The sequence below is a fragment of the Malaclemys terrapin genome, chromosome 19, assembly GCF_027887155.1.
Source record: "Malaclemys terrapin pileata isolate rMalTer1 chromosome 19, rMalTer1.hap1, whole genome shotgun sequence".
Taxonomy (NCBI): Eukaryota; Metazoa; Chordata; order Testudines; family Emydidae; genus Malaclemys; species Malaclemys terrapin.
The window spans coordinates 14,009,977-14,037,018 of NC_071523.1; the positions used below are offsets into that span (position 1 = coordinate 14,009,977).

Sequence of the window (27,042 nt, forward strand, 5' to 3'; positions counted from 1 at the left end):
CCCTGGCCCTGGGCAGGGTCATACCTCTTTCCTTGGGTTCACCACTCTGCTTTCCACCCACAAACGCTAGGTTGCTGTAACCTTTTTGTAGGGAAAAGCTCCTGATTCCACACTGGGTCCCTACCCATGTGGCTGGGCCCTTTGTCAGCCCCTACGACTTTACCTTTCATCATCTGCCACCAGAGGAGGAGGAAGGACTCCTGGGTTCTATTCCTGACTCTGCCACTGGCTCACCGTGTGACCTTGGGCAAGTCACATGCCTCACTTCTCCCTGCCTCAGTTTCCTCATCTGTATAATAAGGAACATGATGCTTCATCATCTCTGGGACGCATCTGGAGCTCTACAGATGATGAGCGCTATGGAAAGGCTAAGTATCATTCCTCACCGGCTCGTCTTGTAACTGAGCTCACTAGGCCTCCAGCAGGATGGACACAGAAATAATTTCCTGGAGGAGCTGGGAGGACACACGTGTGCTCTGAGCGCGGAGGGCACATCACAGGATCAGGACCTACGCTTGGCTTCCTCCAACGTTATCAATACTTCCCCAAAGGAGGCAAGACGAAGAACAGCCACATTCACACAGGCCGGGAAAATGAAACCCACGAGCAGCGCAAGATCCCGAAGGACAACGGTATGTGTGTCCAGGCGCTGGCAGATGTCTCCGCATCCTCCTCTGTGACTGATCCGCAGAAGACAGCTGACTGCTGCTGCTCTCAGCTAATGGACTTTGCCTTCTCACCCAAGTGGTCGACGTCTGTCCTTTGGTGGGAGAGGTCTCGGGTGCAACCCCAGCTGATCACACCCCTCAACCTGCTAAGGCCCAAATGTGGGGACACAAATGTGGGACGTGGACCAAAAATGAGCCACACACCAATTTATTCATGAAGGAAACTTCCAATGAAGGGGGGTTCTCCCCTACATGGATGGTGCAGTGGTTAGGGAGCTGACTTGGGACATGGGTGACCCAGGGTCAAATCCCTGCTCTGCCGCCGACTCCCTGAGTGACTTGGGGCAAGTTGCTTCGCTTCTCTGGGCCTCAGTTCCTCATCTGCAAAATGGAGATAATTAATTCTAAGGCCAAAAGGGACCATTGGGCTCTTCTAGGCTGACCTCCTGCATAGCACAGGGATAGAGTCTAGAACCTCAGATGCCTGAGTCTTTAGTCTTGATGCCCAGGACCTTCCCCAATAGAAGTGAAGGGGACCTCAGAGCTTTGTGGATGCCTGGGAACGTAGGCCCTAGAAACGAGGGCCGCTGCTGCCGACCCAACCCGAGGCAAGTTGCATACGGAAGAGCCTTCATCTTATTTTGCTGTTGATGCCTCCAACCCCTGGACCTAATTACGCCACTTCCCAGTCCAGGCCACTGTGGAGTCAAAACAAACCGGAGGAGGGAAGGAGAAGCCCAATTGCAAATCTGCTGCCTCGGCTCCTTTATTATTAACCAGCAGCATTCAGAGCCTTGGTGGCCTGGGGGGCTGTTGCTGCCATGGTTGGTGATTCAGCTGTAAGTCACTGACATTCCGCTGAGGGTCTGGAGGGGGCGAGGGGGTTAGTTATTAACTCACTCTACCTGTAGGATGAGGCACTGGAGACAGGCAGCGAACATGTCAGGGCATTTGCGCTGCATTAGACTTGCCCGTCGCTGCTCTGCCAAATCCTGAGAGAGGAACTCGGTTTCCGAATCCCTGTGATGCATCAAACTCCCTGACGGAGGCAACAAAAACTAGCCCTGTTCAGCAAACCGGGGGCGGCGAGCCACAAATATAAACAGTCCCAGGGAAATAACAGCCAGCTGATGAGAGTTGCGAAAGGATGACAAAGCACGAAACTCTCGGTTCCTTTTATCTGGGCCGCAATCGGCAGGATTCCCATGGTTTCTGCTGAGCATTAGGTGTGCTGGAGAGAAGGGTGAGACTCTGCGATCGTCTCCTATCCCTTTCACTGTGAGAACGGCTTCACCTCCCCCAGCTAAGGCATGTTAAACTACAACTTGCCCTGTCTACCCTAGGGTTTAAAGTGTACTTCTGGTCTGCCAGCCACGGTGTCGGATTTAAAACTCCTTCAATTCCAGTCTAGTCCGAGCTGTTATTAGGATCCAGCAGAACAGGGTTAATTAGCCCAGGGAGGTAACATATGGCTCGGTTAGTGCTGTGTTCCTATTGGCTAGGAGAGCCTGGGACCAGAAGAGGTGCGACCTAGTTGTCACTTGTGCCTGGGGGCTCCTCCAATTAAATCTGGGTGTGGCAGGGGTGCTGCAAAATGGGGCTGACCTCCCAGCTGGGTTGGGGCTGATAACAGGCTGCTCACAAACTCCCTGAGGTCCTAGCGAGTGCCTCATGCTGCTTCGAGACACCAGCGTCTGCGATAGCTCTGGTGTCTGGCCCTGGGTTACATACATTATTGCAGGTTGTGGAGGGTTCCCTGCTCTCACTTGCCTTTCGTTAAAAACACAAATACTCTTGCTGGAAGGTTGTAAGATAACACTACCTAGCTTTCTCCTGGCTGCGCACAGCCCCTTCGAGTTGTTCAGCATCAGGAATTGCCAGAAGGCCACAGACCTCTGGTCACACCTCCTTTCCCCCAGGGATGCCCCAAACACCTCCCCTATGCTGGCAAGTGCCCCAAGGGGGTGGACAGTGTGGCATATTTGAAAAAATGTGCTGGAATTGTAAACTGACACTTCAAATTGTAAGGGGTTTCCTAGTCTTGTTGCAGGCAAGGGGGCGCTCTGTAGGGAAGTGTGCGATCAGAGAGTCTGAGCCAGCCAGCCTAGAGTAAGGTGGGGAGAGTTGAGCCTCTCTTTTTTTTTTAGGGAGCAGCCTGCTTTGTCTCTCTCTGGTTTTTGGTTTTGTGTGTTGTTTTTCTGAATTCTAAGAAATGAAGTAATGTTATCTTACAACCTTCCAACAAGAGTAGTTGTGTTTTTAACGAACTTCTCTTTGTGTGTGCCACGAACATAACAGAGCCTGCCATACCAGCTCTATGTCACGTGGGGATTCATTATGTCACAGAGGAATTTCTCAGTGGCCTTAGAGACCCTTTCCACAGGTATAATGGAGCCATGGGGCAACCATACGCTTGTCCCAGAGAAGGCAGAGCTGAAACTGATGCTGCAAACATGAAGGCAGTTTCGTCTCAGTCTGGGTTTGTCTTTTAGTCATCCCCATCACATCATAGGAGAGATCACATTGTCTCTCTCTCACACCGGGGCAGCTGATCACAGATTGATGGGAAAGATTTGACATCATTACAAAGAGTTCTTGTTCCTTGTGCAGAGTGAGATCTCCTGAGCTGGGGTTAGTCAGCCTCCTTCTCTAAAACTGGGGACAGAGGAAATCATAGATGGGCAAAATAGATGCGGTAACATCTCGCTCTCCCCGTGGTCCCCTCTGTGGCCAGAGCAGGATGTTTGCTGGTGCTTTGTGCAGTCTTGGTTTAAGTCTCCCACAGAGAAATATGACCCCCTCTATGAGTGTGTGCGGTGTGACCTACTGGTTAGAACACTGGATTGGGATTTAGGAGACCTGGGTTCTGTTTATGGCTCTGTCATTGGCCTGCTGGGTGATCTTGGGCAAGTCACGTCCCCTTAGTGCCTCAGTTTCCCCACCTGTAAAATGTGGATTACAATACCACCCTCCTTTGTAAAGCGCTTGGAGAGCTACTGATGACAAGTGCTAGATAAGATCTAGGCATTACTATTTTTACTGCGTGAGGTGCTGTACAAACACACAGCGCTTGCCTGCACTAGGCGAGTTCACCCCAGGGATAGCCTGAGTGCTGAGTGTTCCTGTTAACTCATGTGTCCACACAAACACCTCACTCACATGCAGTGGTGGCTATAGCTGGCACAACTGCAGTGGGAGGGGCATAGGGCAGACCTGATGTCAACTTCCTTTGAGAGCCATTGACTTGACCTATCTGGAGTGTGGGTGTACTGATAAGAAGCTACGCCAAGGATTGTGTCATCCTAGCTATGCTGTGGTGTATGTACATCCTGGCTCCAGACGGGCGTAGAGGATGAAACGTCAATTCCAGTTAGAGTTAGACAGGGAGTGGAACTCAGGGTGCAATCAGAGCTAGGGTCTGAGGTTGGATTAAATGGTGCCAAACTTTCTTTTGGTGCTTTTGTGAGTTTTTGGATCTAAACTCTCATGAGCCCAGCCCTTCCTTGAATCCCCAGTCTCTTCTGAGCGTTACTTCACTTTTGGTTTTATACAAACGCCTCAGCAAAGGGCACCCAGGCAAAGTCCAGGGCTCCCGCTAGCTAAAAAACAGAAAAACACCAGGAGAGACCAGGTAAAAATTGACCAAAGCAGCCCAAGGCCATCCCACCTGACTACATATCAGCAACTGATCATCAGTCATGTGACTAATACAGCTTCAAAAATGCACTTCCCCGTTAGACAGAAATCCCACTCTCAGTCCTTGGCTGATACCCACACAAACAAATCAGACCCTTTCTGGGTTTTGATCCAGGCCAGAACCAAACGGGGTGGGTCCGGATCCTGGAATTTTAATCTGACCTTCTCATTCATAGTCAGTTGAATCAATCACTGCAGTTTTCGCTGTCTTCTAATTGCCCCACATCACAACTTTTCTTGTTTCGGGCTCATGCTGGCTGTGCCTACAGCCAACCTTTTGTAATATGCCAGCGTTGCAGCTCTATTGAGGGGAGCAGCGGCTGGAGCGCTAACCGAGGAGCAGGTCTAGAAAATACAGTGATTTGAATACAGGCTGCTTTACACACACTTTTCATTCCAACTTGATGAGTTCAGTTATTAGTGTGATGATTTCCGCTCCCCCCCCCCCCGCCCCATAGTAATACAACCCCTTATGTGGATGAAGTTACACCATTATAAATGTATATCTTATTCCCCTTCAGGAATACCTATAACGGTATAAGCACCTTTTATACTGATATAACTGTGTCCACACTGGTGATGGTTGTAGCATTTAACTAGACTGGTGTCGTTAAAGTGCTCCCGCATTGGTGTCTTAAATAATGCACTGATTGGCCATGGGAAATGCCAAGTAGCTTCCTAATGTTAGAATTGTTTAAATGAGATTCCAGATTGTTATGCTGCCATGTTGTTGCTGTTTATATATATTATATACAATTCAGCAGCAGGAGGGGTTCTCGAAAGGAGACCAAAAAGGTATAAAATATAATTCACCACTAAGCACAGACCTTCCACGACCACTGGCCACTCCCATCCATTAACCTTCCATTGATACCGGTGGAATGGAAGGACATACCTAGGACTTGTGGCTGCACAGATGGTGCCTTGTACCTGGGTGTGCTGGGACCTTCAGCAGAAGGGCAAGCAATTAAAGGGACACTGCTTACAATTCCTAGATTCAATCATCCTAACTTGTTGGTGCTATTACAAGCGACACCCTAGGCGATTCAAACGGAAACAAATTTAAAAATCCAATTGACTTCTTACTCTTAACAATTTCTCTCCCTGTGGTCCCCAACCTGCTAGGAAATTTGTGCTGGTGGAGCACAGCACCTGTACAGCATCTCACTGAAGTTAACAGGGCCTGGTGTAGAACGGGAGGGCCCAAGTCAGTTTCACTTTATGGTCAGCATCTGTTTCTAGATTAGAAAAGGTTCAGAGAAGGGCAACTAAAATGATTAGGGGTTTGGAATGGGTCCCATACGAGAAGAGATTAAAGAGGCTAGGACTTTTCAGCTTGGAAAGAGGAGACTAAAGGGGGATATGATAGAGGTATATAAAATCATGAGTGATGTGGAGAAAGTGAATAAGGAAAAGTTATTTACTTGTTCCCATAATAGAAGAACTAGGGGCCACCAAATGAAATTAATGGGCAGCAGGTTTAAAACAAATAAAAGGAAGTTCTTCTTCACGCAGCGCACAGTCAACTTGTAGAACTCCTTGCCTGAGGAGGTTGTGAAGGCTAGGACTATAACAGGGTTTAAAAGAGAGCTGGATAAATTCATGGTGGTTAAGTCCATTAATGGCTATTAGCCAGGATGGGTAAGGAATGGTGTCCCTAGCCCCTGTTTGTCAGAGGGTGGTGATGGACCGCAGGAGAGAGATCACTTGATCATTACCTGTTAGGTTCACTCCCTCTGGGGCACCTGGCATTGGCCACTGTCGGTAGACAGGATACTGGCCTGGATGGACCTTTGGTCTGACTCAGTGCGGCCGTTCTTATGTTCTTAGCCAATTTCTGTTTCTAGATCTCATGTGCTAGCACAAGACTGCAATGTTGGTTAGGCAGCTGGGACCACTGCTTCTCACACTGTTCACAATCATCTCATTTGTTACTTTGTGCTCCCTCCCCCGCGCTGTGTTTTCTCTCTCGACATCCGTCGATTGTAAGCTCTATCGGACAGGGACTTTTTTTGGTTCTGCATTTATACAGCGCCTAGCACAGCGGTTCTCAGACTTTTGTACTGGTGACCCCTTTCACATAGCAAGCCTCTGAGTGTGACTCTCTGCCTTGTACATTAAAAACACTTGTTCATCTATTTAACACCATTATAAATGCTGGCGGCAAAGTGGGGTTTAGGGTGGAGGCTGACAGTTCATGACCCCCCATGTAATAACCTTGTGACCCCCTGAGGGGTCCTGACTCTCAGTTTGAGAACCCCTGGCCTAGCACAATGGGGCTGTGGTTCACGACTGGGCCTGCTGGGGAGCACTACCACAACACGTATCATATATCAAAAGAATAACATTTGGCTGGCAAACACTGGACGGGGAATTTCTAGATGAAAAAGCCAATGAACAGCTGAATGCGGTGGAAGTAAAAGCAGAAACGAATCGGATAATTTATGTTGGTTTTAAGTTATTTTTACAAGGACTGAAATTTGGAGCCAAATTCGACTTGTCCACGTCCCTATGAGAGCTCCTGTGTCTTAACGCAGCTCAGGACACCATGCAGGCTGAAGAGCTTTGTTGTTATCAGCCTGGATTCTTTATTGCTTCCACGACTGGCAGCTGATCAGTCAGCCCTCCACCGCGGCCTGGAGCAAATATTTAATCTTTCTTCTGCGCTTAATTGCCTCTCCGTGAGCTCATTAATTGGCAGTTAGCAGGTTCCCACCTCCAGTCACATGTTCTCTGACAGATGCTGATTAGTCTGCAGTTGGAAACCAGAGGAAAGCATTCGGATGAAGCCCTCTGGGGCGCTGGGGGATTTTACTTGGGCCTGACAAAAAGTAATTATCTAGATTCAATTAGGCTGTGAAAGGAACTCCCGGCTTTTGCAGATAAAGGACTCCAAAAACCATTAGCAGCCTGTCACTGGTTAACCAGTTCCTCTCTTCCTGATGGGTGAGCTCACCTAGGTGGCAGCAGAATGGGTCTGGTTAGTGGCTGCAGCTCTTCATTTATCATGGGGCTTTTGCAGCTGTCTCCTTGGCACCGAGCATTACAAATGGGCACATGTGGACGAGTCTGGTTCTCCATCAGCTCTGAGGAAGTGCTGGCTGTTTGGGCTGCCCTCTACGTACAGGGCTGTCGGTTTGTCACTTGACACCCTCCCCCCCCCATCTATCTGCAGTGCCTGCGTCTGGATTTGTTGTTCCTGGAAATGCTGCTCTGGAAAGAAAGATTTTCTGACACTTAAGCCTTAAATTCCCCCCCCCCCCCCCAATCATCTAATACTGTCGTGTAGCCTTGCCACCTGGAGAGGGGGGTGCTGCTGGATGACCTCCCTGCTTGGCAAGTATGTGATACAAACCCTATCGCGGCCTCCTCATGAAGCAGATTTCCCTTCCAGCTGAGCTGGGACATGGACATCTCAGAGAGCAAATTCTTATGCCCACCTGATCACAGGCTACGGGCAGGCTCGATTGGGTCCTTGTGCATCTTATGAACTTTTAGAACAAAGGAGATTTGGGGTGGAGGAAGGAAGCCACCCCTATCCCCCCTCCGTCCCCTGCTTCCAGATAATCCATAAAGGCAAGGTGAGCCTTGGCGTACACGGCCCTTGTAGGACACAGGGTGTCTCATGCCCCCATGCAGCCTCTCCCTGGCCTGCTCTGTTTGCAGCACAATTGCAGTGGTTCATCTGACCTCCAGGACTCAAGCACAAGCCGACTGAGGGCATCAGGATATGAGTCTAAGTGAGGCACATCCCCCCCCGAAACCTCCCCCCCGAAACAACATGCACTGAAATTGCTCTTTCCAAAAGAAATTCTCAGGGACTGGATGTCGGATGCTAGTCCTGCTGGAGAGGGCTCAGAAGGTCCTGCAGTGATGGGCACCAGAACAGAATAGTGTGTGAACCTCACAGCCCAGTCATTGCACAACAGGAGAAATTTCCGTACACCTGGGACTCAGGAAATGATGCAAGCAGCATCCCCTGAGATTGCCAGACCACGCCTTTATGTCTGTCTCTTCCCAGCCCTCTGGCTCCTCCTAACCTTTTCCAGGGGATGCATCACAGTGGCCTTTACAGAGGGCAACTTCAGCCAGGGGATTCAGCCTTGAATTTGTTGAGCCACCAGGAGCTCCCTAGAATAAACCATTTCTGGAGGCGCCCTCTTTTCCACCATGTTCCGTTAGGCCAAGTTCATTTGGGGCCTGACCCAATGGCCATTGTCAATGGACAGGATCCCATTACCTTCAGCAGGCATTACGGCCAACGTGCCTTCCTCTCCTTGTGCTAGACCAGTAGTTGTCAAGTTGTGACAACTCTGTGGAGGTGGTACACACACAGCCTGCTTTCGACACAATGCACTGGGCAGCTGAGCAATGCTTGTGGCTACTAGCTGCAGCCCAGTCTCTCTCTCTCTCTCTTATGGTTACCAGAGGCTTCTCTTTTGTTTTAATCGACTTCTCCCCATGTCTGCATCCTGCATGGCTCTTGTTGTCCCTTTCTGGTGTGGATTGGACGGGGAGCAGACACGCAATGGGAGGGAATTGAGCTCCAAGGTGTTCTGGGAGAAATTAGAGCAGGGGAAGCTGCAGATGGGTGTGGTAGCATAGGGCTGATCCCAATAAATGTGAAACCCTGTGTCCAGATAGCTATTAGCAGCTACAAACAGCACGGATTTAAAAACACAGTAGGAGGGGGATGTAATCGATCAGCCGGGAGAGGTGGGTAGGAGGAAGCCCAGGCAGAGCTGAACCAAAGAAACTGCACAAAGGTTTATAAACTGCGACCGCTCGGCTGTGCACAGCTTGGGTCACTCCTTGTCCAAGTGAACTGGGTTCGGGCCACATTAAACCAATCAGCTTGGTGAGTGGAGCGTGACTGCGAAGTTGAGAGGCCTAAAATGTATAACTTGTTTCTACCAACCAGATGATCCGAGTTTGTTTTAAAATATCCCCCTGGATAGTGAGGGAACCAAGTCTTGCAGCAGTAATAAAATCCCAGCTCCCAGGTTGGCATGGAGACCTAACAACAAACAACCTAGCCAGGGCACTCACCCCAGGACCCCTTTCTAAAGAAAGGCAGCTCTGCTAACCTCTCTTGCAGATGTTGATGGGCCCCACCAGTACTCAGCGCTGTGATTATTTTTTTCCTTGGTACAGAATATCACGAACCAGGAAAATCAAAAGGAAAACTTGGACCAGCGGTTTCCCAGCCTGTTCAAGAAAGGGCGGAGGAAGACAGTTGTAAGAAATCTGGGGAAAATTATCTATTACTCCAAGGTCAAATTTAAATTCCAGCACTGCCAGGTAAGCCCCGGTGCATCTGGATGGATACAGTGAAAGTGCACAGGTCTATTTCCCCTGGTAACGGAGAGGAGATGGAGCTGATCGAGCTCAGTAGAGAAAAAGATGGTTTGAAAAGTAACCTGATTCTCCTCCCAGGGATGGATCCAACGGTGCCTGGAATAATGATAAACATGGTGCTTTCAGCTCACTCACATCGGCTAGGATGCTGCCCTACTGAAATCAGGGCAAGATTTCAATGGGAGCAGGATCAGCCCATATTTCTGAGGGTTGGTTGTGGGGCTTGGAGTGGCGGAATGCTGGGGGTCCCTTCCACAACACAAACTTCATTCATTTTTGAAGGAGGGGTTGGCATCTTGGGAGCCCTTTGAAGTATTTAGGGACTTGGGGCTGCTGACCCATGTGGTCCTGCCTTAACCTACCACTGTTGGGCCCGGGAATAGAGGGTTGCTCTGGGATAGGGGGATATCAGGAAGGTTTATCCTCTAGCCCGTGGGATGCTGTGGAGGAGGTTTTGTTCCCATACCGTGCACAGGTAACTTAGGGCTCAGGTGCTTCCACCAGGTCTGAGAATTTGGTCTTGCTTTCATGGTTAGCAGCTGTGCCTGGAAACAGAATGGGTCTTTCCTTTGGTTACTGACAGAAATGGTTCTTCGGCCCATTATCCAGTAAACCCCCCAGAGCAGAGTGAAGCCTGGGGAATGTATCTCCCTTGAGGCAAACCTTACTGTGTCCTTTTCCCACAGGAGGTGAACGACTGCTACTTGGAACTGTTCCAGTCCTACCTGTACTTTCAGTCTGTTGGCTCGAATGGATTGACCTATCAGGTAACGTGTCTCTGCACTGCCATGAAATGAAGGGGTAGGTATCAGTCAAGAGGCAGCATGGTCTATTAGCCCACTGGATTGGGAGTCAGGAGATCTGGGTTCTGTTCCTGGATCTGCCACATGACCTCAGCCAAGTCATGTCCTTCAGTTTCCCCTCCCACCTTTTGTCTGTCTGGTCCATGCAGACTGGAAGCTCTTCAGCCCAGGGCCTGTCTTTTGCTGTGTTTGTACAGCACCTAGCACACCAGGGGCCTGAAGATGCTACTGTAATGCAAATAAATAAAAATAATACTTACGCACCCAAGTAAGTGGCCAGACTTGCAGAAATGCTGATCGCCCAGAAAGTCCCATTGGCCTTAACGAGAGCTGTAGTGTGCGCAGCACTTTTGAAAATCAAATGACTTATTTAGGTGCCTGGATATGGTTTTAGGAGCCTAACTGTAACACCTTTAAAAAAACAAAAAAATCTTGGCCTTCAAGCACAAGGTACAAGAGAGAAGCGGGGGGGGGGGGGGGGGGAGGTATGGGGAGGATACTTGAAGTCAGCCTTGCAAAATGGTGATGAAAACTTACCCCAGGCACCAAATCTGTTTACCCATCTTTTACTGTGATGCTGCCGATAAGGAAAAAACAAAGGAGATTTTGTATGTCCTTCCAAAACAAAGCACTCCCCTCCCTCAGCAAGTAAAATTGTGCAAGGCTGTTCTGCAGATGTTTGCAGAATCCAGCCCTTTCTGAAATGATTTATTGCCTTCTAAGTCACTTGAGGTAAATTCATTATGACAAGGCAACCTCTTGAGTCACCCAGCAAACTGGCCTTCAAGTGTGAAGACACATTGTCAAGATATAAACCGGATTTAAAAATCCTTTGTCTCTGTTACTAACAGTCCCTTAGACTAACACGGAGGGAATTATAAAAGAATTAATGCATCAGTATTGGCACCTAGCTATTACGTTGGTCAGTGCTCCTTACAGCTTGGATTTAGAGAGGTACATGCCTAACTATGAGCACTTGGGCTGAATTCACACGTCACCATTATGCTGTTTGTTTACATTTTGCAAACCGCTCAGTTTGCACATTGAAAGTAGCCTGGTCAATTTTCCTTTCTATCTATAGTCAGTTTCACTTTCGGATTCTTTTGCACTAGCCCAGCACTGTTTGGTTTGGGTTTCCATGCCTGCAGAGGAACATTTTAAAACAACAAGATCCCATTCTCATTGATGTTAAAGACGAAGGATGAAATCTTGACTCCCCTCCGAAGTAAATGGGAGTTGCCTAAGGTCTGATGCTCATTTATACATAGGTCCTTTGCAGTGGAACGAGGCCTTGTATTAGAGTAAAGAGAATCAGGCCCCAAACATTTCCCTTCGGAGGAGGTTTTGCAAGCTAACAGTCTGAGCCCAAACTGCCTGGTTGACGACGTCGGATCCTTTTGGAAGGAGGGCTTTGGCACCAAAAGGCAAGCTGCCAAGGTAATAACGGTGCGTTCTGCTTATGCAGGGGCTGCTGCCGCTGAAAGAGCTGAGCGTGTGTGAAACCGAAAAGGCAAAGAGCGCAGAGTGGGAGGAACATGCGTTCCGCATTACAGGTTAGTGCTGCTTTGCTCTGGCTTGAGGAGAGAATGAAGCCGGAGTTGGTCGTGATGTGGCCTTGCTTTGTGGGAAGCGCCATCCCAAGGGGAAAGGGTGCTTCAGAGAATAAGGTTTGAACCACACAGAGTGTTAACCTTATTATGACCCTTATCTGACAGCCCATCTCCCCCATATCTCTCTGCTCTCAAACCTCCATTCTAGGACAATGTCCAGAACTGCAAGGAAAGAACCTAGAGGTAGAGTGCTCTGGTGGTTAAGGCTGACTGGGACCCAAAGATGCGGATTCCGTTCCCAGTCCTGTGATTCTGGGCAAGTCACCCAGTTTCTTCGTGCCTTGGGGTGCTCAGTTTCATCCTGACACAGGGATAAGCGTGCTCCCTTTGGCTGTGTGGTTTGTTTCAACTATAAGTTCTTAAAGGCAGAGACTGTCTCCTACTGTGTGTATGTACAGCACCTTGCACAGCGGGGCCAATTGGGGCCCCTCTCATATAGAAAACTAATAACAATAGCAATGAGAGACGCTCTTTATCCTCAGTCGGTAGCATCAGAACTGCCCTATCAGGACTTGATAGCCATCAATCAACTTCCTTTCTGCCAAAGTCCTCCGTCCTTTTTTGAATTTTATTCTGAGTCATCTTGCATTATAAAAGGCTTCCTGGGATAACAAACCTGTCTTCCCAGTAGCTGAAGGCTCACTGGGGCTTAGTCATTGTTGAATTACGGCAGTCCAGAGCCACCGAGAGTGGTAGGCAGAGGTAACTAACAACCACATAAAAATACGGAGCTAGCAAAGCTAATCTGTGCACAGTGCCTGGGGTCTACGTGCTCAGGTGAGCCAGGCTGGAAAATGAGTCATAGAACCACCCCACAGTAAAAACATTTTTTTAACCTAAATCAGAGGGACATCTGATTAGGCCATAGCTGCTAAAAATTACACGTACTTCCCCCACCCTCCCCCCAAGAGACTGCTGAGCTGTAACTGTTCCATTCTACCAGATCCCATAAACCCCTTTGGCCAGTCTCTCAGGGACTGGGGATCTGTGCATCTTGGAGCTCAAGAGACATCCCCAATAGGGAGGGACGGACTCGTTCTGCCGGATTTCAAACACCCACAAATGTTGTAGGTAGGGAAGCTGGACTCAAACTTTGTGAGGCTGTTGTGCCGCTGAAGAAAGGGGGTTGACAAAGCAGCAGGGAGGCAGAGGAATTCAGATACAAATCCTGAATCCAGTCCCCGCTGGGCCTGGCTATCAGCCCATCCCACGAACATACATGACTGTGGTCTCCCTGATGTAGAGCAAGGTCACTCTTCCATGTTTGATTCTACTTGTTCAATGTGACTGGCCCTTGGGGGAGGCTGGAATGTGAGCTCGCACTGCAGGGAAAAGGTCCGCCACCTTTAGCAGCTCAAGAAATAGCTTCTGAGGTTTGCGAAACCTCCCTCGCCCCCAAGGCTGCTATATTCCAAATGGCAAACCAGGATATCCCGGGAACTCTTTGGCAGGTCACAGCCTCGTGGCTCAGGATTTCCTGTGCAGTATGTTCTCTTCCCTCACTCACTGCCAGTGCCCCAGTGCTCAGGTACCAATTCATCTGCAGGTGCAGCAAAACTACCTCTATGTCTCTGCTCCAGTTTGGGCCAGTGTGAGTCTGTCTCCACAGCGAGCGGCAACCCATGAGAGCGAGACTCAAAGCCAAGGTCAACCAACTCCGTCTCTACGGTGATAAAAATAGCAGGTTCTGAGACTCACCTCCCTGGGCTGCCATGTACCTTGTGAGATGTTCAAACCACATTTAGATGCGCAGTCCTCCAGAGATTCAGATCAAAGATGTTGCATGAAACCTGGACATAATTTACAGTGAGGAGTTTTAATGCAATAATATATTGCACTAAGCAAATTCTGTGGTTAGGCAGCTGGTGTGACCACTGCTTATCCTGCTGCCTGGGCGTGTCTCTGATCTAGCACACAAAAAGATCCCATGGCTGGAAGTTGAAGCAAGAAAGTTTCAGACTAGAAATAAGACACACATCTTTAACAGTGAGGGTAATTAGTTACTGGAACAGCGTAGCCAGGGCTTTGGTGGATTCTCCATTGCAGGCAATTTTGAAACCAAGCTGGGATGTGTTTCTAAAAGATCTGCTCTGGTTCCAGCAGGAATTAACTCAGGGAAGTCCTACAGCCCTGTGTACTCTGTAGGTGATCACAGAGTTTCCTTCTGGCCTTAGACTTTATGAAGCGTTACATCATTGTTGCTCCCCTGATCTGTTTTTTTGTATCCATCTGTTGACTCTCGTCTTCTACTTGAACTGAAAGCTCTGTGGCTCAGGGACCTCCTCTTTGTTCTGAGTGTCCAGCGCCTTGCACGAAGGGGCCCCAATCCATTACTAGGACCCCTAAGCACTACCATAATATGAATACATATAGAAGGGGGTGGGGATAGGAAGAAATAGTGATACTTAGTGCTTTGAAAATGGAAAGAGCTGTACAAACATGCACTCAGGAATCCTCACCTCCCTCTGCGAGGCCATTAAGTATTATTCCCCTTCTAGAGAGGGAGAAACGGAGGCACAGAGAGGATAAGTGACATGCCCAAGGTTACACAGGGAATCAGTGGCAAAGCTGAGGAGAGAACCTCTGATTCTTAACTCTTAGTCCAGGGCTTTAGTCACAAGACCATCCCCTGCTGAAAGCCAGTGACTTTGACAGGGTCCTATGAATTCCTGTGCCTCTCCTGTGCAATTCTGCACTCTCTGCAGCTGCTGGCAACTGTATAATGATTGGTATCATCATCGGACGCTGCCAGCCAGTAGTGGAGACGCCATGTAAGGATGGAGCTCTCTAATGTATGCAGAAGTCCTCTAGTGCCTCTGATCTCTGACATGCTTCTCAGAACGAGAGGGCTGGCAGCCAGCGTTGGGTTCCTAACCCAGAGTGTATCTCTGCTCGACACTTTCACCCCTGCACCTCCCCCCAATAATTTCCACTCTTGGTTTCTTAGTGCAGCAAGAGTTGGTTTGGTAATAAACCTGTCATATCTAGGAAAGCACCATATGCCACAATGGCTTGCATCAGTGTCCTTCAGCCTATGGGCCCTACCACATTAGTGCCAGGGGAGAGCCGGAGGATGTGGAGCGGAAGAGAGGAACTCGGGGGCTGGGAAAGGTTCATAAACCTGGATGCACCCTGACTCCAGAGCAGACGTACTCTTGGGGCGCTGGGGAATGCAGAAGGTGACTCCTTGAGCTACCCCTCCCCCCCCCCCCCCCCCCCCCGCTCTAGTGTCACAGCCACCCGAGCAGCTGGTCACAGGAGCTAAGGATATGTCCCAGGGCTTCAGGCTGAGACATTAATTTCTTTTCTCTTTTTCTCTCCCTTTGAGGCTTAGCTGGGATGTGGCAACAAAAACAGCCACTGGACGGGTTTTCCTGGGTAGCCTTTGAGAAAGGTGTAAAAACAAACCCAGCGGGAGGTCAAGGGTCATGCCCTATTCATGGAGCAGGGTACTGGGCATCTGGCTAGGTACTTGTGTTGCCCCTCTGACCACAAAGTCTGAACATGTCAGGCATTCACGTATTTATCCCCATAACATGCCTGGGAGGGAGGGCAGTGCTATTAGCCCCACTTTACAGATCGGGAAACTGAGGCACCGAGGCTGAGTGACTTGCCACAAGGTCAAACAGGGAATCCAACCTAGTTCCTATGAATTTCATTTCAGCTCCAGACACTCTAGGTTCTATTCCTGTCCCGACACATTATGTGACATGATTAATATCAGAGATCCTAGACAGATTGTGGCCTCCATTGTACTAGTTGCTGTGTAAATTCACATAATGAAGAGGCTGTTCCTGCCCTAAAGAACTTGCAGTCTAAAGGAGAATGTCACTTAACCGCTCTGTGCCTTAATATCCCCACCTGTACAATGGACATAGTGGCACTTTTTCTGCCTTACAGGGGTGTTGAGAGGCTTAATTAATTAACGCTTGTAAAACAGGTTGGGATTCTGAGATGAAAGATTCCAAGGAAGGGCAAAGTATCACCCTGATAAGGATGATTTTTTATGATGGCATACTGTGAATTTGCTCATTTCAGTGCTCCCCAACCGTGCAGATGCTAAAATCAGAATCTTATTTACAGTGCATTTAATACAGTTTTAATGAGAGGCATCTAGTTGATTATTAATGGTGGCGAACATTACGCAGCCAGCCGGAAGTAGTTTATTTACGCCACCAGGGTATTATCATAGTGACTGGTAAGAGGTGAGAGAGACTTTTGGTAGGCACACTAAGCAAATGACAGCTTGAAATATTAAAATCAGCAGTGGCTAGCGTCGTTCCATACAGCAAGGTTATGTCTGAGAGCAGTTATAGGTTGTCTGGCACAAATTGTATTTGGTAACGCAATAAGCAAAAAGCTCGGTAGAGCTACTGCAGTCATATCTGTGAATTTACGACAAAAACGTGAAAGTGACAAATACATAACACATGGGTCAACAGTAATATGCTATTTGGTGAATTTGTGAACATGTGGCCTGGGATTGGTGCAATTGTGTATTTGCCGTTAACGGCAATTGAAACATTGCTCACATTTATGGAGGGTTTTTAAAAATTCAGCAGCGAGCAGTGAAAGTTTGCCACAACAGAGGAAATCCCAACTGCTTTTATTAAGGGAACACTTTAAGATTATTTAAAAAAAATACTATAAAAATGTTTATTCTTTTACCTATAATATTTACATAGGAAAGAACATTAAAAATTGGACCGACTTTGCCCTATTGTTTGTTTTAATTTTTGTGCATACAGCTTAGACTCAGATTGTGAAAATAGTCTGTTTCATCTCCCTTTTGTTTCTAGCCTTTGGCTAGTCAATTTCTCATGCACTAGCACATTGCTGCAGTGTTTGGGTTGCAGAGGAATTTTAAAAACACTTTTTTGGACTGGATTTTTGTACGAAATAAAAACATCTGCAGCGATCTCAAATTTCACCAAAGCTGTGTTTTTATACTGCCTACATTTGGGATCTAATTCTACCTGACAGGGCCCCTTTAAGAACTCTATTAGCAAAGCTGGAAAACTCTCCTCTTACAAAATTCTCCCAGCAACATGAGACCTTAGGCTCAGCCAATGACAAGTATTACATCATCAGAACAACCTCTCTCATTGGCTGAGTGCAGTACACTGTTGCCTAGCAACCAGGGAGAGCTGATTAACCCTTTGGTGCACTTAGCATTTTGCTATATATACTCAGATCATCTTCTGCCTTGGGTCCCTAGGTCCCCTGCTGAACCCCCTTATCGTGTACTGCCCCAGCGAGTCGGAGCTCAAGCGATGGCTTTATCACCTGGAGAAACAGATACAGCTGAATGGGGGAAACCTGGACGGGTCCTTCCTATCTCAGGTTAGTGACGTGGGCCGTGGTCGGGAACAGGATGATCTCAGGCTTTCAATCAGTTGTTCTTAACCTTCTGCGTACCTTGGCCTTGCTATCAGGCACACTCAGAGCCCATCTTGCTCTGTGTCCCAGAATCCTTTGTGCCACCATGACGCAGTGGTTTACTCCTGATATCTGGGGACCCGGGTTAAGCAGCTGAGCACTTCAGCGGGGAGTGGGAGCACCTCAAATTCCCCTCCCAGATGCAACCACTTCCGTTGGCTAATGTACACTATTAATTGCAAGTGCCAAAGGCTGCTGATATGCAGGACACCTGGGCTTCAGTTGAGGTTCTGATCTCATTCTCCATGGGCCAGCAGAAGCTGGAAGCACAGGGGAAGTAAGAGGGAAAGCAAGATGCCTCACCTCGCTCAGTAGTAACCCCTTCGGGTATTATGGAGTAGTGCCGAGCCAGGTTTGGAAGAGAATACTGGCTTGGAATGGTGATGACAGATGATAACTTTGCCCTGCTACAGCACCTTCCGTTTGAGGACCTCCAAGCACCTTGCATGCATTTATTTAAGCCCCTCAACACCCTTATGAGGCAGCTGATTATTATCCTCACCATTTCACAGGGAGGGAAATTGATGCACCAACAGGGTTAAGTAACTCTCCAAAGGTCACACAATCAGGCAGTGGCAGAGCCAGGGATGGAACCCAGGGGTCCTCCTGACGCCCAGTCCCTTGATCCAACTTATCACTTGTAGCGATCAGGTAAGGGGGGCTAAAGTAGAGAGAAGGGAAATCAGCAAAGATTGGGGAAGGAGTGGAAATGGTACCGCTGTCCAATTCCTTTCCAGTTGCAAGGGAAAGCCTTGCTCCATCAGGTTTAGCAGTCTGAGCTGGGTGGCCCTGGGCTGCACTCACAGCTAGACGTCATGTGTACCTGAGAGATAAAATGTATAATACCGACTGGCTGTTCCCACAGCTACCTGTCCAATCAGAGGCCCCTTCAAAGGCCTTCACCTAGAAACTCTTTCTGGGTAAAATCTCTCCTGCCGTGCCAAACCACCAGCGCAGCCACCCTCGTCAGTTTGCTCCCAGCATGAATCATCGGGCCTGGTACACAGAAAAGCAAGGCTGTCTGGCAGGAGCCGTCTGACAGGCCAACCACTCATAATTTCCAGTCTGCTTCTAACAGCTGAGCGCTCGCTGCTGCAAAGGGGAAAAGCGAGCAATGATTTCCACACCCATCAAACATCTCTCAGCCCCCGCCACCAGGAGCAGACAGGAAATCAGCCGTCAGCCGAGAGAACCTGCCTAACGAGTCCGTGGGCTGTGCTGTCAATCGGGTTGCTGCAGTCTGGGATTTTATTAGGCAGGGACCTGTTGCTATTGTAAAAATAGGCCTAGGAAAGGCTTGTGGATTTTCATCTGTCAGCGCCGCTGCTAATCAAGCCTTTTACTTACAAATGGTCATTAATCCTGAGGTCTGTAGTACAGCTCCAGTTTACACATTTGGGGCGGGGGAGGACCAGAGAGGTGACACAGTGGCAAAGGCGGATATAGATTTCCAGTCATTTGCGCTAATCATTAGCTGACACTGCTTCATAATTAGCATTCATCAATGTAGAGTGGGCACAGTGGCTGTAGCTAATGTCCCTCCTTCTACCCCATGACTATTATTGCCTGCATCCCTTATTGCCTACCTCAATGGCCTTTTGTTGGACTATTGCTCTTTATTATTCTTTAGCTACTGCCATAGATAAACATGGATCTTTACAACAGGTGAAATGTCCCAGATAAGTAACCGTAGATCTTTTAATAACAGGTCAGAGCATAGATCTGGTTTCCTTTGTTCTCATTTGTTAATGAGCTTGTATAATAAGCTTAAGTGCATGGGCAATATATAGTCTCCACCTTCTCTTCTGCCTCCTCCCCTTCATGCTATCATTGCCAAAGCATCCCCGGATAGACACACAAACAACTTGCATGAGGACAATGTTGTCATTTGGGAACTCTTTTTACTGCAGAAAAAAAACAGGACATTCATGTTTGCTTTTTTTGGGGTGGCCTACATATAGGAGGCTATCCTCAGAGCGAACCTGAAGTTTCTGTGATAAAGGACCCAAGAATCTATGATTGGGAATTGAAAGAAGCTTGGGGGACTTTTGGTGTGTGTGTGTGTTTTAATTTTGGAACTTCCTTTTTGTACACCTCTGAGTTCTTGAGCTTTTGAATGTGTAGGGTCCTTTAAAAGGATGTATTGGTGGGTGTGTTTAATGGAAGAAACCGAGAATGAACTGTCATGATGGAGAAACCTCTGGAAGTTCAGAGGTTTGGCTTCAGCTTGAATAAACACCCCAAACCGTGGATGCTTCTGCATATTTCCCAAATCTGCAAAACCTTTCGAAGGAAGAGGGTGGTTAGGAAACAGGACTAAAGTCAATAGCTGCGTTTTCTTCCTGGCTCTGCTACTGACCCTGTGTGGGATTCTAGGCCAATCACTTCCTCTCTCTCAGCATGCATCCAGCGCTTTTCATACCTAGTTCTCCAAGGCTGTTCCAACCCCATTTTACAGACAAGGAAACTGAGGCAAATGATTAATTGTGGGATGGAACTCTTGTTTTCACACCAGGTTTTTACTCTTTCCTGCTTCCAGCCAAGCTGGAAATATATCCTGGGACCAGCTTGTCTCCTAGTTAAACTCTCCGCGATAGTCCAGCAATGCAAATATGATAAATGATGAAGAAGAAAACAGTTAATGGAATTTTCCAGACCTTAAAACGTGGTTTAGTTTAGCTTCCAGTTGAATTGGGGGGGGGGGGGGCAGCAAGCAGGGGCGGGGCTCTAGGGCTCGAGAAGGCTCTCGTGTGATTAGGCTTGGTTTTTCCATTCCTGCCACCTGGTTCTCATGTGCCTGCTCATTGTTCCCTATTTCCTTAGTGCGACGGGAAGCAGAACTCCATAGGGAAAGAGGAACTGAGGTGGTCTGTGCAGAACATGCCTGTCCAAGAATGGAGAGGGACCCAACGGGAGTCCCTAGGTGATGTCCTCTGCGTCTCTAAAGTGAAGCTGCAGCATTTGCCTTTCCAGGTAAGATCCTGAATAAATGAAGTGACTTGCTATTGCCCGGAAAAAGTTAATAGAGCTAGTAACAGGAAAAAACATCTGTCTGTACAATGGGAATCCAATAGGGGACGCCATTTTCTTCAGCCCTCCTCCTCTTCACACCAGCAGCCTCCTCCCACTCAGACCCCTTCCCATGCTCGTGCTAGTTACTAAAGCGAATCTTCCATCCTGCATCCCCCGGCCTTAGCCCTGCAGGCAAGGAAGTGCCTGCATGTCCTCCGGGCTGGCTGTGCCTCTGTGGATCAACAGAGGAGCCACTGGGCATAGCTAGAGAGCAGCACCAGACCCGTGGAGATGCCAGGTGGGTTGTGATGTGCAAATCCATGACTGGTGTGTGTGTTGAAAGAAAGGGAAAGCAATAGCTTGATTCATATACTAAAAGAAACGTCAACCTCTCTCCCACTCGCCAAATTCCCTGGAAGGAAAATCATAGGCCCCTGATCCTGCAAACCCTTCAGTGTGTGCTTAACTTTGCACACAAGAACAGCAGTTGCACTCAGTGTAAAGTTAAGCATGTGTGTAAGTGTTGGCAGGGTCAAGGCAGAATTTTGGAGCCCGCTGGAATCTTGTGTAGAAGCTGCACTTCTGGCTGTTGTAGAAGAATACGGGCACCTATAATTCACGGACCTAGACCCTGACCGTGGAAAGAATGCAAAGCCTCTCACTGATGTCCGTACGCTTTGGATCGGGCCCACTGTTAGTTGTTTCCCATTGCCTCTTCTGATGCTAACTCTCTTCCCCTGGGCTCTCTCAGGAGCAGCATGACAGGCTTTTGATCCTGTACCCATCCACGCTGGTGATTGTCTCCGAAGAGCGCAATGGCCTCTACTTTAAGGTATGTGCATTTTCAAGTCCTTTCTCTCCCCCAAACTCCCTTCACTCGTTTAGGCCTCCTCTGCGCTTCTTTTTTTTCTCTCCTTTTGCCACCACCCTGTTCTGTGACCAGTAAGCCAACACTGTGGCACAAGGATGTCGTAAGGTATCCTCCCATGAGAACCACCTTGCAAAAGTCCAGGGGTGAAGGAGTCCACTGCCCGGGTATTTCAGTGTCTGGGAGGAGGCAGCTTCTGTGTTTAGTTGTGGCTCAGAACTGGCTGGGTGGCAACCCTGCGATCCTCTCCAGTTTGAGACATACCCTGTAATGCTCCCCAGCAATCTCCGCTCACCCTGGGCTGGCTCCATCTAGCTGGTTGAAAGTGGGTCGGTATTCCTTTAAACATAGCATCCGCTTGCAATTGCTCAGGCAGAGATGGCCCGTGTGATGCAGGGTTTCTCTGGGGAGGGGCACAGGGAGTTGGCTGGCTGGAGTTGAGGTTGCTAGGTGCATTGGGTTTGCTTGTTGTCTTCACTGAGTATGTCGGTGGGGTTTCCCTACTGTAGTCAACCCTGGGCTCATCTCTACTGGTGGGAGCAATGCCAGGAGCTCCAGTGCAGATGGGTGGGCCATACTGGGTCAGACCAAAGTCCATCTAGCCCAGTATCCTGTCTTCTGACAGTGGCCAATGACAGGTGCCCCAGAGGGAATGAACAGAACACGTAATCATCAAGTGATCCATCCCCTGTCGCCCATTCCCAGCTTCTGGCAAACAGAGGCTAGGGACACCATCCCTGCCCATCCTGGCTAATAGCCATTGATGGACCTATCCTCCATGAATTTATCTAGTTCTTTTTTGAACACGCTTATAGACTTGGCCTCCACAACATCCTCTGGCAAGGAGTTCCACAGGTTGATTGTGCATTGTGTGAAAAAATTCCAAGCACCATGCCGTTGAGCCTGGCTTTGTAGAGGAGAGAGAGGTCAGAGGAGTAGAGAGGCCAAGTGGGGAAATTCTGATGGGCCCAATAATTCCAGTGTTGACCTTGCACACACTGAGCACCCTGTGATATCCTAGCGTGAGCCAAGCTGCCAGGCTCATTGCAATGTTACAGTGGGAGGAGTTTGCTCGTCTCCTACAGAAGACACTGGAGGGAAGAGAGTCAACAGAAGCAGAAGGGACAGAGGGCTGGGAGGGGTCTGTATTTCTTTCCTCTCAGAAAGAGAAAGGTCCCAGGAAATGCCCATCACTCACATACCATACACTGTGTCTCCCTCTTGGCCCTGGGAGGCAGGGTGGGGACATACTTTGGAAGCCAGAAAAGGAATGAGCAGCAGCCTTAGAATCAGCTGTGACTGTCGCCCGACACTGGATGCCCCGGGGTGGAGAAGAGGGCTGGGCCTGGGGCGAGGGGAGAAGGAATCCAGTGATAACTCCCCCTCCCCTCCAGAGAATAGCCTACATTTGGCAACAGCAACGGAGCCATTTTGGCTACTTGGTTTGAGACCCCTTAAAGGGGCCTGGCTTTCAGAGAGCCTGGAGCATCCGCAGCTGAGTATAGGGCCCCTGTAAAGGGATCTCCACCTAGGCTTCTGGAATTACTAGTCACTTTGGAAATCCTAGGCCAGTGATACCAGGCCCCCAGCCCCTTTGGCATCTCCTTCCCCCCAGGGCAGCCGGGCTTTGCTCCCAGGCAGTTCCTCTGGGTCAGAGCCAACGGCTGTGATTCATCAGGCTCGTGAGGCTGTAGCAGGAACCTGCTTTTCCACAGACATGTCAAGGCACAGAAGCCGCCTGCCGAGGGAGCATGGATGCTAAGATCCAGGGCAATAGGAGAGGGGAAGAAAGCACCAGGCCCTTTTCCTCTTGGGCTCCAGGCAAACCATTGGTGGCGGCTGTGGGGGAGGGGAGCGTCAGGTCCCCCTGGATGGAGCAGGCTGGTGCTGCCTTTGCCTCGGGCAACGGGTTCTGACTCACCTGTGATGGGAAAAGGCCCCGGGGCTCGGCCTGGGACTGCAAAGCAGGAGCTGCCTGTGCGTGTGAGGAAGCCAGCTCTGTGCCAGAGGAGGGAGAGCGGAGCCCAAAGCAGCTGAGGTGGAGGCCGTGGGACCCTGCCTGTGTGCTTTCCACGCCTGGGGATTGCTAACCTGGTTCACAGAGCGAAGCTGCGCGTGGTGTGTGCGTGTGTGTGTGAGCGAGAGAGAGCGAGAGAGAGATCTCTGCCCCTTCCCCCGGCTTCGCAAAGAGCAATGTTCGATGCCCAGTGAGGGGTCGGCGGCTGATGGGGGTTCCGACCTATCCAGCTCTCCCCAGGCCATGACGGCGATGCCCCCTCAGTCCTTGTGTGCCAGGAACCGGGCTCTGACGGCTCCTCCCCTAGGCTAGGGCCTGCCGCGGACAGGAAGGAGTCGGGGGGGGATTGGGCGCTCAGCAGCTCACAGCGCTGGGCCTGCACTGCACAGGATTGCAAACAGAACTGCTCTTCCTCCCTTCAGAGTAGAGAGCTCATAGCCGAGGCTGCTGACCAAAGCTGGAGCTGCCAGAGGAGCATGTGGCTGGGAGAAAGTACTGGATAATCATGCGCCTTTTCTCCCAGGCGACACGGCCCCTCTCGCTTCCAGGCAGATAGTCCCATCCCTTGCTCTCGCTGAGCAACCTCCCTCCGTTCTTGCTATGCAGGCCTCTCTGCAGGCCACAGGCCTGAGGCGGCACCTACCAGGCAGCTGGCACTGCCGTCTGGACAAGTCACGGGTTCGGTGCCATGAAGGGGTCTGTAGGATGCAGCATTGAAGTGCCCTGGCCGAAGCTCTCTGCAGCTGCAGGGCAGATTACTCCGATGCGGTGGGGCCTTGGAGACTGCCGAGATGGGAATCCCAGAGGCTTCCCACCCCCACCCTGAAAGCTGATTTTCTGTACCGGGCTTGCCCACAAGCAGGAATGCCAGGCATTGCTGAGGGTTGGCATTATTTCCCCACACTTGCTATGCTGGCAGGGTGGTAACAGGGAGCCTTTCCCTGCATACTCGGGTTTAGAATGTTCCGCACAGCAGCAGTTTTCCCAGCCGCAGGCTCGCCGTGCAATTAGTAATCAGGGTGTGGTTACTCCAGTAAGACCGAGATGTACTGGAGAAATAAATGTACTGGCACTCCGAGCCCTTTCCCAGCACCTTCCCTCCCAGCGCCTCGCAACGCTTCACACGCACTCAGTCGTGAAAGCCTCACAGGCAGGGATGTAATCATTTATTATCCTGGTGGGGAAACTGAGGCACAGAGCGGTGACTGGACTTTCCCTAGCAAGGTCACACACAGAGCAGGTGGCAGAGCCAGGACTAGGATCCAAGGTGGGGTAGGATCAGACCCCAGGAGTCCTGGTTCTCACGCCTCCCCTGTTGCTCTAATCACTAGCTCACTGTCCTTTAATGTGGCAGAGAAATACCCCAGGAGATAGTGTTTGGCTAGCTGCTATTACAGAGCCCCTAGGACCGTAGAAAGAAGCACCCGACTACTATGAAACTATTCTAGCTCCATTCTTCAGCAGACCTATGTTTTCACGTCAGTCCCCTAAACGTCAGGCACGTTCCCAAAGCCAACCTTACCCACGAGGGCCAGGTTCACAAAGGAGAATGAAATGTGCGAGCCTGCAGAGCCACAGGCCGACTTGTCGTACCAGTACAAACCAGCATTTTCACTGGCCAGCCGGAATTGCCACGCGCACCTGCGCGTTTTCACAGGTGATTTCCATGCGCTGCGCTGTGAACAAACAGCCCTTGATTTCACTAGGGCCCAGAATAAGAACCTGCGGGAACATATTTGATTTCTGCTTATTGCATAGTCCGATCTGTTCAAAATCCCTCTTCACGGCAGCGAGAGGGGCAAATCCAAAGGGGTGTGGAACCCAAATGGGATGGGGTGTATGTTCTGACTCTATAGACTCATTGGGGATGGTGGTTTCTGCCTGCCTCTGATATGCATGATAATTATATATGCTCAGAGCCTGGATCTGTATTATCCTGTGCCTTGGGCAGTGACTTACTCCAGCATAGAGTGGGTGTTGTACAATGCTACTGTTCTGGTTTGGGAGCATTTCACACCTGTCGTGTACTGTACAAGGCAGCTGAGAATCAGGCCAAGGAGCCAATTAATTGGGCTGTATGGAAAAACATTGTGCACTAGTGAAATAGGCTGGGAAGATCTGGCCCTGAAAGAACAAGTGAGGTCTGGAAAACTTTGAACTGCGCTGAGCCGCACTACACATGAATTTGGCCTTTCTGTCTGGAATCAGTTCTGCCCATCTCCTGTTTCGTAGGTGTCCCTTCCCCAGCCTAATCACTAGGGATGTCGGCATGAAACTGGACCTTTGCTTTTTAAGCACGCGTTAGTTCCTGGCTCATCTTCCCCACTCTGAGGTCACTAGCCTCCCCCAGAGACAACACGACTGGCTGCCATGCAAATTGCTCTTCGCTCACAAACAGGACTATGATGACATCCGGCTGCAAGTAAACAGGGCTCTCTAGAAACAAAGATCCTGGTAAAAAGAACAGGAGTACTTGTGGCACCTTAGAGACTAACATTTATTAGAGCATACGCTTTTGTGGGCTACAGCCCTCTTCTTCGGATGCATATAGAAGTGGGCTGTAGTCCACGAAAGCTTATGCTCTAATAAATTTGTTAGTCTCTAAGGTGCCACAAGTACTCCTGTTCTTTTTGCGGCTACAGACTAACACGGCTGCTACTCTGAAACCTGTCAAAAAGATCCCGGTGTTCTGAGGTGTCCCCTGCTTAAAAAAAAAAAAATCTCATATGTGAATTGTTTCCAACTAGCTGTGGCTTTACAATCCTGGGGTCAGCTGCTCTTATCCGGACCGATTCTGCATCTGTTGTGCACCCAAAACTCAGTGGACGCTTTTGGGTACTAAAGGAAAATGGGGTTTAGACCCCAACTGATACCCTGACTGTACTAACTCTTGGGAGAAGTTCTCCTGAAAGGCCATGCCACTGATGTAAAGACGCTATCAACCCCCCTGGCAAATGGTAACTCCTGCTGCGTTCTAATCCCAGCTCTGACTGTCCCTAGGCAAGTCACTTAACATCTCTTCCTCAGTTCTCATCGATTAAACGGAGAAAATAGCACTTCCCAGGCTGGCCTGTTGAGAGGATTGATGTTTGCAAAGCTGGAAGGTCCTAGGTATTTTATTTCACCACATGCCACTACGACTGTATATGATTTATTTAGAGAGACATCCCTACAATGACACTTAATGGCACGTCAAGGTATATTAATCCTTAAACCCATAACTAGTGATAATGTCTTCATCAATCTTATTATTCTGTCCACCTAACCAAACAAAGTGTTGTCCAGGGCAATGTTTGCAATCCATGTGGGGAAACCAACCAGAAAATCACTAGAATTTGAAAATAGTGGCACAGGAGAAAGCACATGTTTTCCACAGGTCAGAGCTCGGCGACTCCTTATAAATAATTTACATGGCTTGGGCATTCGAGCTACAGTCACAATTTTTTAAAGGCTTTTTCCCCCCTGTGCATTATGTGAAAATTCATAGGAGAGACTGGGATTGTGGCTAAGGCACTGGGATCAGACTCAGACGTTCTGGGTGCAATTCCCGACTCTGCCACAGACTATCTGC

At 49.3% G+C, this 27,042-nt stretch overlaps 1 protein-coding gene across 1 annotated transcript in view; it reads left to right on the forward strand.

Annotated features, from left to right (window-relative positions):
• PLEKHN1 (pleckstrin homology domain containing N1) overlaps positions 1 to 27,042 on the forward strand; it is a 42,597-nt gene that overhangs the window by 3,099 nt on the left and 12,456 nt on the right. The window contains exons 3-8 of the mRNA XM_054008837.1: positions 9,519 to 9,665; positions 10,409 to 10,489; positions 11,991 to 12,078; positions 17,354 to 17,478; positions 20,398 to 20,547; positions 21,338 to 21,418. Of these exons, the coding sequence (XP_053864812.1) occupies positions 9,519 to 9,665; positions 10,409 to 10,489; positions 11,991 to 12,078; positions 17,354 to 17,478; positions 20,398 to 20,547; positions 21,338 to 21,418 (672 nt within the window). The remainder of the gene's footprint in view (positions 1 to 9,518; positions 9,666 to 10,408; positions 10,490 to 11,990; positions 12,079 to 17,353; positions 17,479 to 20,397; positions 20,548 to 21,337; positions 21,419 to 27,042) is intronic.